This window comes from Apteryx mantelli, chromosome 12, assembly GCF_036417845.1.
Source record: "Apteryx mantelli isolate bAptMan1 chromosome 12, bAptMan1.hap1, whole genome shotgun sequence".
Taxonomy (NCBI): Eukaryota; Metazoa; Chordata; class Aves; order Apterygiformes; family Apterygidae; genus Apteryx; species Apteryx mantelli.
Genome location: NC_089989.1, coordinates 2,415,571 through 2,431,763, shown reverse-complemented (window position 1 = coordinate 2,431,763; position 16,193 = coordinate 2,415,571). Strand labels below are relative to the sequence as shown.

At 39.0% G+C, this 16,193-nt stretch overlaps 1 protein-coding gene across 1 annotated transcript in view; it reads right to left on the bottom strand.

Moving 5' to 3' along the window:
- RHOA (ras homolog family member A) overlaps positions 1 to 16,193 on the bottom strand; it is a 28,611-nt gene that overhangs the window by 7,438 nt on the left and 4,980 nt on the right. The window contains exon 2 of the mRNA XM_067303689.1: positions 1,160 to 1,317. Coding sequence (XP_067159790.1) covers positions 1,160 to 1,315 — 156 coding nt within the window. The 5' untranslated portion in view covers positions 1,316 to 1,317. The remainder of the gene's footprint in view (positions 1 to 1,159; positions 1,318 to 16,193) is intronic.

The following is a 16,193-nucleotide window of genomic DNA, read 5'->3' as shown; positions in this document are numbered from 1 at the left end:
CTCTTTTTTTTTTTTCCCCAAATCAGAAATGAAACTGAGTAACTGTGCTGAATCTGTCACTATATCTGAACTAGAAGCGACTGAAAGATATTCTGATTGTACCTGAATCCAGAGCAAAAGCACATGACAGAGCAAGGTAAAAAATGGGGAACTCAGCACCTCCATCACCATAAATTGCCACATTGTTAAATGAGGACCTATGAGGGTTGTTAAATGAAAATCTATGGCACAGTCATAGTTTTGTGTGGTTAAAGTAATAACACAGAGACCTAAAGCATGGTTGCCTAAAAGGTTTTGAAAATAGTTGGGCTTTCAAGGTGCAAAGTTTCTGCTTCAGGTGCTTCCAGAGTGTCCTGGAAAGTGGCGGTTCTACACCTCCCACACTACCTAGCGTGACATAAAAGCAGAAGGTAACCTATCCAGCTATCAGACAGCAGCTTTATGAAAACTGCCTCTTGGAGCAGGGGTTTGGCATGTTTGCTGGTTTGGCAAACATTAAGGACTCAGAGGTCAGAGACTGAAAATGAATTTTCAGAATACTTAAAAACTGAAATATTTTAACAATTCATTTACAGAACAACAAACTAAAAATGAATGTCAGTGAGCTGCAGGTATGCTTAGCTGCTGAGAAGTGCATTCCTTCAGACAGGTAGGACAGATGATGCTGATGTACTGCAACAATCAAGTCCTTTTGAAGCCTGCCAGTCATCTGTTCTAAAGATGATTGTGTGTGCCAGGAATGTATATGAAAAAAGACCATCTCCAGGAACCACTGTCTTCATAATCATGATATCAGGTCCCAACCAAAACAGGGACTCTGCTATGTAATTCCAAAGGTAGTGGCTTAGTGTTCTTGCATGTAGGTACATCTTTGAATTATTCCATCCACTTCCACCTACTGCAACATTTTACTTGGAAGTACTGTATGTTTTTAAAATCTCAACTTGTATAAGATCAGAAATATATTGTTAAACAGACATTATATATAAGCAGGATCTAGCAAGGTCAATATTTATTCATGGAAGCATGTTTAATATTTAGAAATGTATTTGCAACATAACAGTAAGCATGTGTACTGAACTTCTTTAATAAACAAAGATCTCCAAGCTTTTCAGAATAAAAGCATGTCCATTTAACTGTTACAGAACTGTATACGTACCTGCTTTCCATCCACTTCAATATCTGCTACATAATTTTCAAACACAGTGGGAACATACACTTCAGGAAATTGGTCTTTGCTAAATACAATCAGCAGACAGGTCTTTCCACAGGCACCATCACCCACGATAACCAGTTTTTTCCGAATGGCTGCCATAGCTGAAAAACAAAATGGCGATTTATTAATTCTTCTAGTGCAGTTTTTAACTGAGATGCTGAAGAACTGACAACCCCTAAGTTTCCAATCAATAACAACTTTTAAATTGGGGTGTATGTTACAGCAATCGTACAAGATAGGTAAGTATCTGGAATCATACAAGTCCAAATTCCCATCCTTCTGAGAAAAATATCCCCTCCCCCCCCCCCACATATGTCAAAATATTGCTGAGGGGGATAGGTATAAAAGGAATAGAAAGGAGGGGAGACCAGTATGTTTTATCATTTCTTTACCTATTCTATAGGTTGAGATAGGAACCTACAGAGAAAGTGAGCGAGCAAGCAGCATCGGCCAACAGCATCTTCTGAAAAGTTTAAGTAAATGAATGAACGAGATACTTAAATTCAAAGGCAAAAACGTATCCTTGCCATATTGAGTTGTCTTAACTACAAAGCGTCAGAGACTTTGTGCAAGTCGATTGGACTGAGAAGTACTCTACTGTCACATCAGAGCACTGACAGAAGGATCTCAAGGTAATCAACATGTTTCTCAAACGGAAACAACCTCACAGCAAAGACTTTTGAAGGCACACATCTCATTCTTCAATCTGTTCTCCTGGACCTCATCCTTTGTGTTTCAATGAAACAAGTGCTGCCAGGTTGCATTAAGTAAAAGGGAGGGGGAAGGGAGAGAGGGGAAGGGATTCCTAACAGTTTGAGGAACACAGATGGAGACACCTCAGCAATGCTCCACAGAGATCTCTGCCATTCAACACATTGCCCAGCAACACAAAAGACAGTATGAACAGTTACCTAACAAATTTTGCTAATAACATGAAGTTATTCCAGGTAGGTCACAGTAAATACACATAAAGTGATACACACAGACAAAAAGTAGTCTGAACTTCATCTACAAAACAAGTGGGTCTGAGCTGCCCATTACCTTTCACGAGCAAGATCTTGGGTCAAGTACCAATACCAGCTTGGTAGCAGTCCTGCTCTGGAAGGACTGCTCTCTGGAAATACCAGCTTGGTAGCAGTCAAAAGAACAAAATGAAATGGCAGGAATTGCTAGGAAAGGAAGAGAACATCAGTATGACCACTGTACAAATCCATGGCCTGCTCACATCTTAAGTGCTGGTCTCAAGAAGACTATACAAAAGCTGAAAAGGGCCTGACAATAGGAATGAGTAGGCTGGGACTGAAAAGAGATGATTTTGGTGGGTGTGGTAAAGGTCTGCAAAGTCAAAGCTGGCTGAAACAGAATGGATAAGGATTGATTTTTCATCGTTGCTTCCCATAAATGAATGGGAGGGGGATGAAATTAAAATAATAGAAACAAATCCACCAGAAGGCAATGGGCAGTTGACCTGTGGAACTTCAGCCAGAGGATGCTGTGGACACAAGAAAGACTTAAAGTGAGACTGGGCAAGTATATGGAAAAAAACGTCCTGTGCAGGTTACAAAGAACACAGAAACCATATCTGGCATATGGGCGTATGGAAATCCCCATAGTTGAAAGCAGTGCTCTGTTCTTACTTTTCCCTAGGCGTTTACTTATGAGCACTGCAGGGACAAGCCAGAGATTCATGTAGGAACCTGGCTACAAGGGACTGGAATGAGGACAGAACCATAACTACTTTCTTCTCTATAACATGAGGACACTTTAGAAGGTGCTCCAGGGGAAGCCACTTAGTCATCCCATGAAGCCTCCTGAAAATGGAGCAGAGAAGCCACTATAATATCCACCTTTGTATGACCAAAACACCACAGAAGGAGTACCTTATGAGTTAATTTTAGTCATGACAATCCCAGTCCAAGCTTTAAGAGGATGACTAGAACTACTAGGGAGGGGACAAGGGCCCAAAGAAGGGCGGAAGAGAAGAAGAGAATACAACAAAATGTTTTCTTCCTTCTACCTCCCCTTTCATCTTAAAAAACTAATCAAGTAAATTAAGTAAATTAATTAAGCAAGTAAAAAAGTGAACTGCCTAAAACCCAACCTTTAATACTACTGTGTGGTGAAGCAGCAGTGGATATTACAGAGATTCTGTACTTCTGCTCCAGGGGCAAACGGAGAAGGACCAGGTCAGCCATTAAGCAGCAAAAGCTCAAGGACTTTTAGAGCACAGCTTCAACAGAAACAACTGTTCGAAGTAATCCAATCCCATCTCTAACATGGGCTCCATTCACCTTGCAAATGTATATGCACGCACATTCAAATTATTTACCTTAAGGTTTTGGGGTTATTTTTACATTTGTGAAAGGTTTAAAATGATTCACAGTTTAAAAAGGTGTTTTTGAATACTTTCTAGCAATTGATAATATTTGATTTTACAGAACTGGAAATCATCCAAACCAAAACAGGATAAACTACTTACAAGTTTTGTCTACTCAGTCAGCTTTGTCTACTCTGCTGTTCAAAAACTATAATATTGAAAGTCTCACAAAACTTCTGAACCATGCTTTGCTACATTTACTATGAGAAAATTTCCCCTAAAGTGTATCCTCAACTGTCTCTGATGCAATATAAGCCTATTACTGTTTGTCCTATTTGCCATGGGCATAGGAGAACAGATTATTCCCTTCCTCCAGTGTATCTGAGGATATATACCTTCATTTAGTGTTCTCTTCAGGCAAAACAATTCCAATTTATTCAAGCTTTCATTGTAAATCATATTCTCTAGACTTTCCTGTTGCTCCCTTCTGGGCATGGTCCAACTACTGCACATTTACCAAAACGTGGAGCCCAAAAACTGGATCCACTGTTGCATGTGGTGCCTTACCAACACTGAGAAGAGTTGAAAGATTACTTTATTGGTTTTCCAAGATATACTATTGTTTAAACATGATATTGGAGAAGTGTGTATTTTCCTCCAGAAGACAATATTGTTGACATGTGTTCAGCCTGTAATTCATGATAACTCCCAGATCTTTTTCATTAGAGCTTATACGTAATCAGTTGCTCTCTATTTACACAGCTGAATATTCCATTGTTATGCATTTGTTTATCCTTTGTGATTAGTGTTTTATTTTATCCCCAATTCTACTTCTGCCCTTGAGCTTAATTGTAGCCCCTCAGAAGCAAGTTAATAACCACGATCCTTGTATCATTACCTAAGCCATTGATGAAACCATGCTGGAGAAAAAGCAGGTGGAAGATGGAACAGAATAACCATTCTTTCTTCAGTTTCTCTTTATTTCTCTCTTCTGTACTAATAGCTGAGGCCTTATCCCTTTATCATTTGCATTATCTGTTACAGTACCTGTGGTAGTTGACCTTTTGGCATCACCTACAGATAGTTTTCTTTCTCTATAGAATATCAGATTAACTCTGCATTTATCTTCCTCTAAAAACATATGCAGTTCTAGACTTTTTTGTAATGTTCCTTACCAGTCGAGCCTCATTTTATACTTTGGCCTTCTGGATTTTATCTCTACATGCTCATGCCTAAGGTCAAGGAGAAAACTTCAATTCAGTAAAAAATTATGATTTGATGTAGTGCTTTTTATACATCCTTCCCTACAAAACAGCTTGAAAATAGTATTTTTTCTTTCAGGTATATTACATCTCCTCACGATCTTTTTCCTCTGAGAGGTCTACCACAAAGCTTTCCCTGCCTAAATCTTCCCTGAAATCTGTTGACCTGATGGTGAAGACCACTCTTTCAAACAAACTGCCTTTCAGTAGGATATTCTCAACCACTTCCTTCCTATTGCTTAGAATCAACCGTGCAGGAACCTCCCCTGTTCACAATCTTATATGTGCAGAACTATCACCAACACATCTCTTAAACCTTCTGAACTGTCCATCCTGCTGCACATCTATTCCATCAAACAATGGGATAACTAAAATCCCCTTATCATCTTCTAGAATATCCTGCCAAGTGCTCACAAAGACCCTCATCCATCTTATCTTGGTGGCCCATGACATGCCCATCTTTTTTCCTTTAGTATTGCCTTTCAGCAGATGCCTCTACATCATGTCCTTTCAACAAATGTGTTATATAAAATTTTATTAAGGATGCAAATATCGTCACTTATATTATCTTAAAAGCTTTCACCCCCTTCCAAAGCCCTAGGAGTTGCTTTTGATTTGCTTAGTCTCATTCCTGGCATTATCACAAGTGTTCATATGGACAAGCAGCACAGGCTGTGGCTAGTTAGCGTATGAATCTTTTCAGAAAGAACTCAGATGGGGACTGGGGGGTAGATGCATATGTCCTAGGATGTCAGGTCTTATTACCAGATACAACCCTTTATCAGCTGTACCAGGAAGTCACTGAATATTACAGCCTTTTATTTCCTCCTGCCTCTAGCGGTTATGAATCTTGCAGCTTCGTGACACCTCATCTTTCTTCTCTGCTGGTGAAGTCAAAACCTTACTTGCTGCCAGACCAATATACTTCACTTTATTCAAAATGTGAATGCCCAAAGATAGAAAGCTGCTGTTGAGCCTGCACCCACCTTTCTTCCTATGCAGATGTTATCTACAAAGTTCTCCATGTGTATGGAAATTGTTTAAGTGCTACATGTCCAAAGAGACCCCATATTTGTTCTATACAATTTGATGCTTGTTGATTTCCTGAGACATTCCTTCAAATTTTACCAGATATCTAGTCATGGCAACAGCAGCTCGCAGAACAATCCGTGGAAAATTAAGAAAGCTATTTCCTGCTTCATTGCTTATTTGCCTTAGCCTATTTACAGTAATCATTTCCTATTTTGGAGGATTCAGTGCAGAGATTAGCATCTTTTAACTAATTATTTTTATTTAAAATAAATGCATTCCAGTTATTGTCAACTCTGGCAATCACTCAGAGGAACAACATCAGCATAACATAACTGAGACAAAAAGTTGGTTGCTTAGAATGTGGCTACTTCTTAGTGGTGCATATCACAAGGACAACACTAACAGTGTTCATGACAGTTGGGTTTTAGTTGCATTTTGACTTAAGAAAACCAAGTATTCTGAAACCCGGAAATGCATCAAATTTGTATGAGCAGTATGTTCTGACAAGAGTCAAAAAGTACTTTGCTAGTCTAAAAAGTAAAATTAAATTTCCAGTACTTAAGTTGCATGCAAATCAGTATTTGTGGCAGTACAGCCTGTCACCAGTACGTCTTTATATGCACAGAGGTAAAAGACAGTATCTGAAGTAGTTATGAGGATGCTACAGATAGACCAAGTCCAAGCTACCAAAACCTCATGGTAGCTGAACACAAGTATCATGCAATCATCGTTTTACACAGCGCACAGAGCAGGGATAGAGCAATAAATCCAGAAAGCTGCTGGAGCAACATCACTGAAAATGTGTGCAAAACATTCAGCAAAAATATTCTACCCCAATTAGTGTGACTGCATGAATGACTGCAGTGATCTCCAGTGGAATCTATACATTCTTCTGCAGCAAGACGACAGACCTACAATTTTTTCTACTCTTAAATGAACCACTCCTCTCACCTCTGCATTTATGGGATTCTTAAAACCAGCTAGTCTGCTAGATCCAAAGTGGAAACTCTCACAACATGACTCAAATGACTCATTTGAATGGAAGAGATTCAATTATGACATTTCCTCAACTTAGGCCAGTGCCTTTCATAGGTATTACAAGAGCTTTAGACATAGTTTACTCAATCCCACTAACATCACAGGAGGTTACAACACAAGGAGCTCCTGTTTGCTGAGAGTTGCCACACCAGTATCCTTGTTACACCAGGCTGCTTTTTCTAAGTGCAGTGACATTCCAAGGGCATTCCATGCAGCATAAAGCCCTACTTGTTAAGGGAATCTAATGAATATCCCAGAAGAATGGTAGGTGGGAAAATATTTTTTCCACCTTTAAAATACACTTTCCCCCAAAGTATCATCATTTACTGCAACAGAATTTACTTTTTCTGTTCAGCATGCTGTGTATTTTCCTGAGGAACAACATTTCCAGTGCCTCCTCTCCTGCAAATTCCAAGGCCACACATCATGGGTGAGGATTTTTCAGACACACTGTTGATATTTTAAAGTTGGATAAGCTAGTAACAAACATGCCAGATTTGTCTGGCTAGCACTGAATCTCATCCTGGAGAGAGTAAGGTGGAAGGAATAGGCCTTCACCATCATGCAGGCAGCCCTACTGGATTTAATTTCCATTGCCAATTAACCACTACCAACTTAATATTGCCTGCTATACCACACATGCAAATCCTATATATAGGTACAATTTTGTCAAAAACCACTATCTATTACTGTATATGTTCAGAAGAACTCAACAGAAACAGTTCAACAATACCATTAATGATGTTACTGAGGGTTGGAGGGAAACATCCATTAAAAAAAAAAAATTGAGTGGGAAAGAATTTAAGTCCTTAAAATCAAAGTGCTGGGAAGTGAGAGTTTTGAAATCTTGTAGAATCGGTATTGCTGCTGACTCCTCCATACCAAGAACTGAAAGGGTTTGCTACCAAGCAAATTATGGCCTAGCACCCTTCTCACTTGCTTCATTTCACCATTTATTCAGTCAGCTCTGTCCTGGGCCAGCAGGAAGAACAAGAGCAAGGCTGAGAGACCACAAGACACTCCCTAGCATGTGTCCCCCACCACCCAGGCCCTGCTCACTACCTACCACGGAGGAGAACTGCCTCTGTGCTAGGACCTTCTAAAGTTTCTGTTAAAATACACCCACATTTATTCACATACGAGGGAGAAGGGGAAACAGCCTTCCCCAAAGGCTCCATAGGTGAAGAGGACATGAATAAGCAGGTTTCTCCTGGCTGTTCAGCAATGTCAGGCATTAGAACTAGCTAAATCTCAAAGCAGTTTGGAACAGAAAGCAGATCAGCCCAAAACAAATAGGTCTGCTTTTAGGACAGCTGTACACAGACAGTGAAGAGACTGAGATCAAATAAGGAGTATTTGGGTGGGGAAATGGTATAAAGAGCATGAGCAGAGAATGGGGAGAAGGAAGGCAAACAGGCTAGAGGAAGATGGCAAGATTTAATTACTCAAATTCACCTTCCTCTAAAGCAGAATCCAAGTTTCCCACATCTCATAACTGTTTAGTTGCTAACAGGAGGCAAGCATCTCAACATTTCCTCCTTTTAAGTCCCCATTGAAAATGGCAATGATTACAGACTTTGCAATTTTTTCTCTATTATACTTTTCATTAATCCATGTATGTATAAATAAATGTTACAAACATTGCAGAGTTTGCTGTTGAAATGCTGTTGGTGCTAGCTTAAGTCATCTCCTTTGAGCATACACGCATATATACAGTCTACCTGTGCTATCAGACTTTGTTCACACAACCCCTACCTCGTAAAGGATGGACTATGCTTCTAAGTAGCAAGACTTACAAAGTAAAGGGAACTTTATGACCTCAATTCACCTCTTACAGAAGTTGGAAAATGCATAGCAAACAGCTGCAGGATTGCAATAAGAACAAGAGAAGTTTGTGATTCAAACGCACCAAGTAGTTGGGTTCAATCCCTGCTTCTGCTACAGGATTTCTAAAAAATCCTGGAAGAACTATGTACACCAAAACATGTTGCAAACGACCATTTATTTATTGTCTTATTTCCTAAGACATCCAGAATAACACTCACCCATACTACTGCACTTAAAGTAAAGCCATGCTTAGATTAATCATACTGGGATCTACTGTGCATGTGCGTAGAACACATGCCAGTGATGAAAAGTGCTCCAGTCAAGTTCTGAATGTCTCTAAGGATGGTGAAAAACTTTTTCCTTATATCGGACTGAAATTTCCTGGATTCCAAATTATCTCCATGGCCTCTTGTGCACATCCTGGCTCCATCCTCTCTATACCCTCCCTTTAGGACAGGTTATCTCCATTTCCAAGTCCAAAATTGTAGATAGTGAGGTGAAGTTTTATATCTTTGGAGGTTAATAGTTTTTTCTTGAACAGTCTGTAAAAATTTTAAACAGAACCAGGCTTTAACATGTTATTTATCAGGAACTGAAACAATATCTGCCATTAAATTAAAAAAATAAAAATCTTGCTCTTCCTAAAATAAAGAACAAAAGTCTTTGTTGTAGGTCAAAACTCAATCTGCCTAAGATAGCACACAGCGATGTTTTAAGGCTTGGATCAGTGATGGGTAGTGCTATTTGAATCTTTTGCAATACCGATACAAAAGAAATATCATGATAGTGCTAGCTGCTAAGGTCAGGCACCTAGCAGCACTGCAGCTTTGGAAGGGAAGCCTAGGGGCACAGGCATAGTAAGGTTGAGCTGGAGCCCGCATGGTAGGACAAAGCAGCACAGGACTATTATTATGATACCACAGTGTCAACATTTAACTTCCATAGTTTGGTACCACATACCATACATTTCAACACTTGAAATCAAATATTACTGGGGTAGGTACATAGTTAAATTATAAGCTATTGGTATACAATCAGTAAAAATGTGAATGCAGTTGCTGCTATAAAGATGATAGTCAATACAGCTTATTTCAATCATTTTATTTTGCTTGATTCAGTGCAAATTTGCTTGTGGACACTTTCATTCATAAACTGATATAAGCCACATTAAATAATGTGTTTATAACATGGTCTTTGGGAAACAACCATATTTATATTCTTTACAGCATCAAGCACATAAAAGCAGCCTGTTTGACAGTACTGCAGAATAGAACTATTTCTAACTACTTTGCTACATGGTAGCAGTTGGTAAGGTTTTTTATTTTATTTTTATTTGAGGTTACACTTGAATTTTAACACCTGAAGAAAAGAATTCTGAAGCTAGTAAAGCACAGGGCAGGCTGCCGAAAGTTACATATTAAATGAAAACCACAGTGAAATAGAAATTTCCTGTTGTAAGACTGAAGTACGACTGAAAAAATGACACAGACTGGAGAGTGTAGTATCCAATGGGACTAACATACCAAACAAATCCTTTACAAAGGTCCTTGGACAGGTCAAGTAGGACATTCAACTTTCTGCTAGCAGTTTATCCAGATTGTGCATTAACCATACTCAAGTCTGGCAAGTTCTACTAGTTTGAAAAAAGTGCTTTGCAAACATAGCTGTACCATTTCCAGGGCCAGCTTGAAAGTGGGAGCACTATAGCTGTGTTATAACCCCGGCTAATATACCTCACTGGATCTCAGCTGACTCTGCAAATAATCAGCTCAAGCCTTTTTGTACCATATCACCAAAACTGGGAGCAGCATAAGCTAGCTCCATTAGGTCTTAACAACATTGATTCAGTGCCAGTTCTGGTGAATCCTTAATGATTAATGGATTATAGACAGAGTGGGTTACCCAAAAGTACAAATTTGGTGTGTTTTAGGGATGGGCATACAATGCATTGCTGCTAAACATGGCTGCGGTAGGACAGGAAATAGCTCATCCAGCATAAAGCCTGCCAGCGCACATTTTTTTTTTCAGACTTACCAGATCAGTGTTGTGTATCATATGGACATAGTACTTCTGATCTGAGAGATCAGGAGAAGTTCCAAAGCTGGATTCACTATACTAAATTACAGCCTTTGCCCTTATTTTCCTCTTCAGAGTAAAACTTGTATGATAACCTGCAATTCTTCTGGCTCCTAGAGAAGAGAGTTGCTTTTGATTCTGATAAATTTTCTTGATTTCTAACCATTGCAGGAAAGAACATGACATTTTTCTTTGCTCTTCTTCACTAAACAGTCCACCTGTTGGTGCTTTACGGGAACTGTGCCTTAGCACAATCAACCACTCTCAGAAACACACAACCTGTCTTTTGTTAAAGTGTCCAGTCCATGAGCTGTGCAACTCTCTACACCCCAGCACAAAATCCTGCAAGCAGCTCCAGCATTGACACTGATCGGGGACTCACTTGTCCCTGCAGCTAAACTTATATTTTCCATATCTGTAAACTCACAGATTCTCCTTTGCTGTAGGATTTCACATACATAAAAATGGGTACGTTAGCTTGAGCCTGAGGTCTATCTAAATCCTTCTAAATAGCTTAGAAGTGGATACCTATGGAGAAGCAGAAGAGGAAAAAGGCATGTGAAGCTTCCCCTGTGTGCTCTCCAGCCTCAAATCATTTTCAGCTCAGGAGCTTCTTGGGTCAGATGTGGTTTCCATGAATTTGGTAACCTCAAACAGATCTCTCTCCTATGAGCTTGTCCACACTCCCTTTGAACCCATGTAAACTTTCAGCATTCACAACATCCTGTTGGAGGGAGTTCCCACAGCTTAATTACACATTGTGTGAAAAGCCACTTCCTTCAAATTCAAAATTGTCCCTATTAGTTTCTTTTGCTGTCTCCAAACTCCTGAATGGAAAGAGAGTGAACACTACATCCCACTCACCCTCTTCCTGCCACTCACGTTATAAGCCTTCCAGACTGCTGCATCATAGCTTAACCATTATTTGTTATGCCTTTACATCTTTGATAGCAGAGTGTAAACCAAGATGACTAGCTGATCTATCAACCAGCTGCTCCTAATGTAAGGAGTCACAAAGCAGTAGAGGTGTCAAAGTGGAGTGTTTCAGCCAGGATGGTTCTCGGAAGGCCGGCAGTGCAGCACTGGGTACTTCCCTATACCACATCATCCACCACAGCCCCAAATGTACCAGCACTGCTGCAACACAGACATCAGGAGTTGAAACCAAGAGAGACTCCCGTTTTGACAAAGGTGCACTGTGATAGCCATTTGCACTGTATCAGAGAACCACACCCTGAGCTGCATTTCAAGTGCAAACAAGCTGCAGCTTGGTCATCCCCCATTACATGTTTCAATTCTTGAATTAACTATCCAGGAAACAATATTCAATTTTGATTTAAAAATAGTCCATAATGGAGAATCCACCACCCTGCTTCTTGTTCCAATGGTTAATTATATTTTCTGCATTAGTAATACGGCTTTATTTGTCACTTCCTTAATTTTCATCCTCTAAATTTCTTCACACTGGTATTAGTGGTTTTTTCCAGGTCATCAGGAAGAAGTACAGCCCAAGAGCTAACTTCATCATCTCACTAGACACAGATTCACTAGTCTCCACTTGCATTTTAAAGTTTGTCAACTGTCTTCTTTCTATTAAATTTAATATGAACCATATTGATTTTATACTAGTTTAGTTTCTTACTGAAAATGATGTACAATTACTGTCAAGTGCTAACCGAAGGCTAAGATGAACACCTGTACTTAAGAACCAAACTGAAACAATTACCACTAATTGTTTTTATTTCCCCCAGCCCAGGCTGACCGACATTGCTTTAACTTAATTCTTTCCCAAATGCTTTGTTAGTTATTTCATTATTGTACCTGGGATTGATGCCTTAGTCTGATGGGGTTATAATTGTTAAGGTTGTCCTAATTCTCTTTATTATTACTGCATATTAGCATTCTTTCAAACTCCTTAAACTGTTGCAGTGTTTAAAGAGCTTTCTGGGGTGTGTGTGGGGGTGGAAATCTATATAACAACCCCCCTCCCCAACTAAAAGGCCAGAGAACTTCATGATTGAGATACAGCAAAACATAGGTGTAAATTACCCAGTCTGGTTAGCTTAAGTGTGTAATGCTATTCAAATTTTTTTATTTATATATATATATATATATATATATATATATATATATAAAGTGATTATGAAGATACCTGATTATAGGGAAGTTGTCTGTGTATGAATAAATAAATGGGAAAAAAGATAAGAAACTGGAGAGAAAGAAATACTTAGCTCTGTTACTATGAGAACATCATGAGTGGAGGTCTGTTTGAACCTGTACAGCTCAACATTCCTAAATGACCTGAAAAATGGAGTAAAAATAGCAAGACAACAAAATTTACTGATGCCAAGATGTTGAGGTAATAAGGGCAAGGGCTAACTGTGACAAATTGCAGAAGGACCTTAAGAGACTCAGTGACTGAGTAATAAAATGCCAGATGAAATCTGAAGTAGATAGATGCAAAGTGATAAACAGAGTAAAAACGGTTCCAACTTCCTATATGAAATGACAGATTCTGAACTGACCATTGCTATTCACAAGCAATATCCTGTGGTTATACAGTTAGGTTCTTTAAAATACCAGCTCAACACTCCAAAGAGGGAAAAGAAAAAAAAAAAAAAGGAGTGAACAAAACAGAATCATTAAGCTAACGTATAAACCTGCAAGCATGTGTGTGGTTCCGATCCTCCCCACGTCAAAAAAGTGCAAAGGAACTGGAAAAAATTCAGAGAAAGGCAACACGGATGATTAAAGTATAGAACAGGTTTCATATGAAGAACAACTAAGACAGGACTGGAAAAGGGACAATCTGGAAAAGACAAGGAACTGAGGAAGAGAATGACAGACATTTCTCTTTAAGATCATAAGCAGTGGTGAGAGGAGCCAGGCTTTGAATACTCACAGTCTTCTAAATCAAGGACAAGGGCACATCAAACGAGACAGACTCAAAGTAAAGGAAGGCAGTCCTTCTAGCAATGGCATATAGCAAGGCTTTACTGTTTCTAAGTCGCTTAAACTTTAGATCCATAATTTCTTAGTCATAGGCTTCTTCCAGGCTCCCCTTTCCCCAGTCCCATATTTTTCATGTTTTTCAGCTTGTTTTATATTTTCTACTTTGTTTCTATTTTTTTTTAATTTAATCTGTACAGCTTTCTTGCATTGTTTTTTAAATGCAAACAAAACAGATGCTTTCATTTCCTTTCCAAGTCAGGTTATTTAATTCTTTTTCAACACTTGCTAGGGGAAAAAATATCACAAAAGCGAAGCGTCTTTCTTTAAGCCTGTTAAAGCCAAACCAATTGTTAAAAACTAAAACTGCAATATAGGCAAGCAGAGCTTTCCGTCTTAACACTGTCACTGTGCACCCTGTTTTGCAAAAACGAAATTTAGTCAGGTGTTTCTGGACTACTGCAAGTTTTTTTTGTTCTCAACTATCTGCAAAGTTAACCACTATGCTCTTCACCTTCCTGTTTCTATATAGTTAATAAATTAACATCATTTCAGAACATAGGGAAGAATACTAATTCCAGCATTTCTCCCCTATCTTCCTCTCACACGATGGGTTCATGAAAACACACTCCCTCCACTTTCCCAGGCTGAAGGTAAAGCTCAGGCTACTAGGGCAGAAAGCAGTGTTTTTTTTTCCCCCCAGGATCTGTTGCTGCCATTGCTGTCTTTCTACTCTATCCAGTTTAGCTTTCTTGTTACCTTGCCCCAACTGAATAGTTTTGTGTTATCTGTAGCTAGGATGATTTATGACAGCATTTCTCTTACACAATAACAAGTCCGAAGATTACTGTAAGCAAAATGAGATTAGAACTTAATATTGAGGTAATTATGATAGATCTGTGGATATTCACTAACTTGTGTGATTTGCAAAATGCTTTGCACTTTGTGGTAGGTTTTTTTTTTCCCCCCTTGGTATTCGCTCTCTCCAGACACCTCTTGTATGTAAAACAGGAAGTGGAGCGCCTACAAGCTAAATAAAGCAGGTCCTGCTTGGGTGAGATCTTGGTTTCTTTAGGCACCCCCCACTGCCCTGTAGCTGGCAGCAGAAAGACACATACAGACAAAAGAAACTATTAAAAGTAACTCTTAACTCTTCGAGACAACCGTCTTTTTGCATCCCTAACTTAAGGGTGACACCCTCACCTGTCTTCCTCCTCTTCTCCCAACATGAGAGAACTGGTAAGATTGTACTGGTTCAAAACAAAGGCCAATCTAGCCCAGTACTAGCAGATGACTAGGAAAGAGTAAAAGACCAGGTGAATACAGCAGTATTTCCACGAGTATATCTTCCCAGTTTCCAGCAACTTGCAGCTTGGGTATTCTTAGTTTTTTTCTGTTTCGTTTATTTGATTTTTAATCTTTGTGCTCAACAATACATTTGGTAGAATTTTCTTCCGAGATTTTTTCTGCTTGATTTTGAACCTATGCAAGCTGTCATTCAAAGCATTTTGTGGCAATGAATTCTGTGGTCTCATCACAGGCTGTGGGAGAGGCACCATCAGTTTTGAGCTAGAAGAGACTGACTGATCGTTCTGAATTGTTTTTCTAGGCAACTGATTATCTTATAGATTTCTCTTTTCTCTGTCCTCAGTCATGTCTTTCCCAAGATGAAGAATTCAAATCTTTTTAAGCATTCCTTGTATGGAATCCATTCCTTATCCCTGATCATCCTTGTCATCCTTTTCTTTGTTATTCCAATTGTGCTGTATCCTATGGTCCATTTTCTTTCAGCTCAGAAACAGTGCTCAGGACATCAGTGTGGCATGGACTGAGAGTCATAATGATATCCTCTGTTCTCTTCTTTAATCCCTTCCCCAAAATCCCTAGCTTATTTGATCGCTCCTGAGCATTAAACTTACATTTTCACAGAATTAACACAAGAGCTTCCTTCTAAGTGGCAATAGTTAAGTTTCACCCCATTGATGTACACGCAAATTAAGAAAATTTTCCAGACTTTGGATTTGTCTGAAATGAATTTCATTTGACATTCTACTGCCTTTAAACTCAGTATCACAGCATCTAGCTGCAATTCTTCCTAGTCAGCTTTAGTTCCGTCAGCTTCATTCACTACTCAAAACCTTTCTCACCTTCATATCTCACCAGATCATTTATGAGTATGTTGAACAGTACAGACACAACACAGATGCCTTTTCTTCCCTCTTATCAAACTTCCCCTGTCCATGCTTGCTGAGTCATTCAAGAACTCCCATTGATTTAAGTAGCACTATTTTCTCTTCAAAAGTCACATTTACTCTCCCACTATGAGTTATTAGTCCATATGTTTACTGATTTTTTTTTTTTTTAAACAGACATTGAACTCTGTCATACCCTGCTAAACTATTTTTAAGAACTGCTACCATGAAAGCCATCTTCTCTCTCTCTCTCTGGTTTCAAGGTATTAAGTGAGAAGTTACAT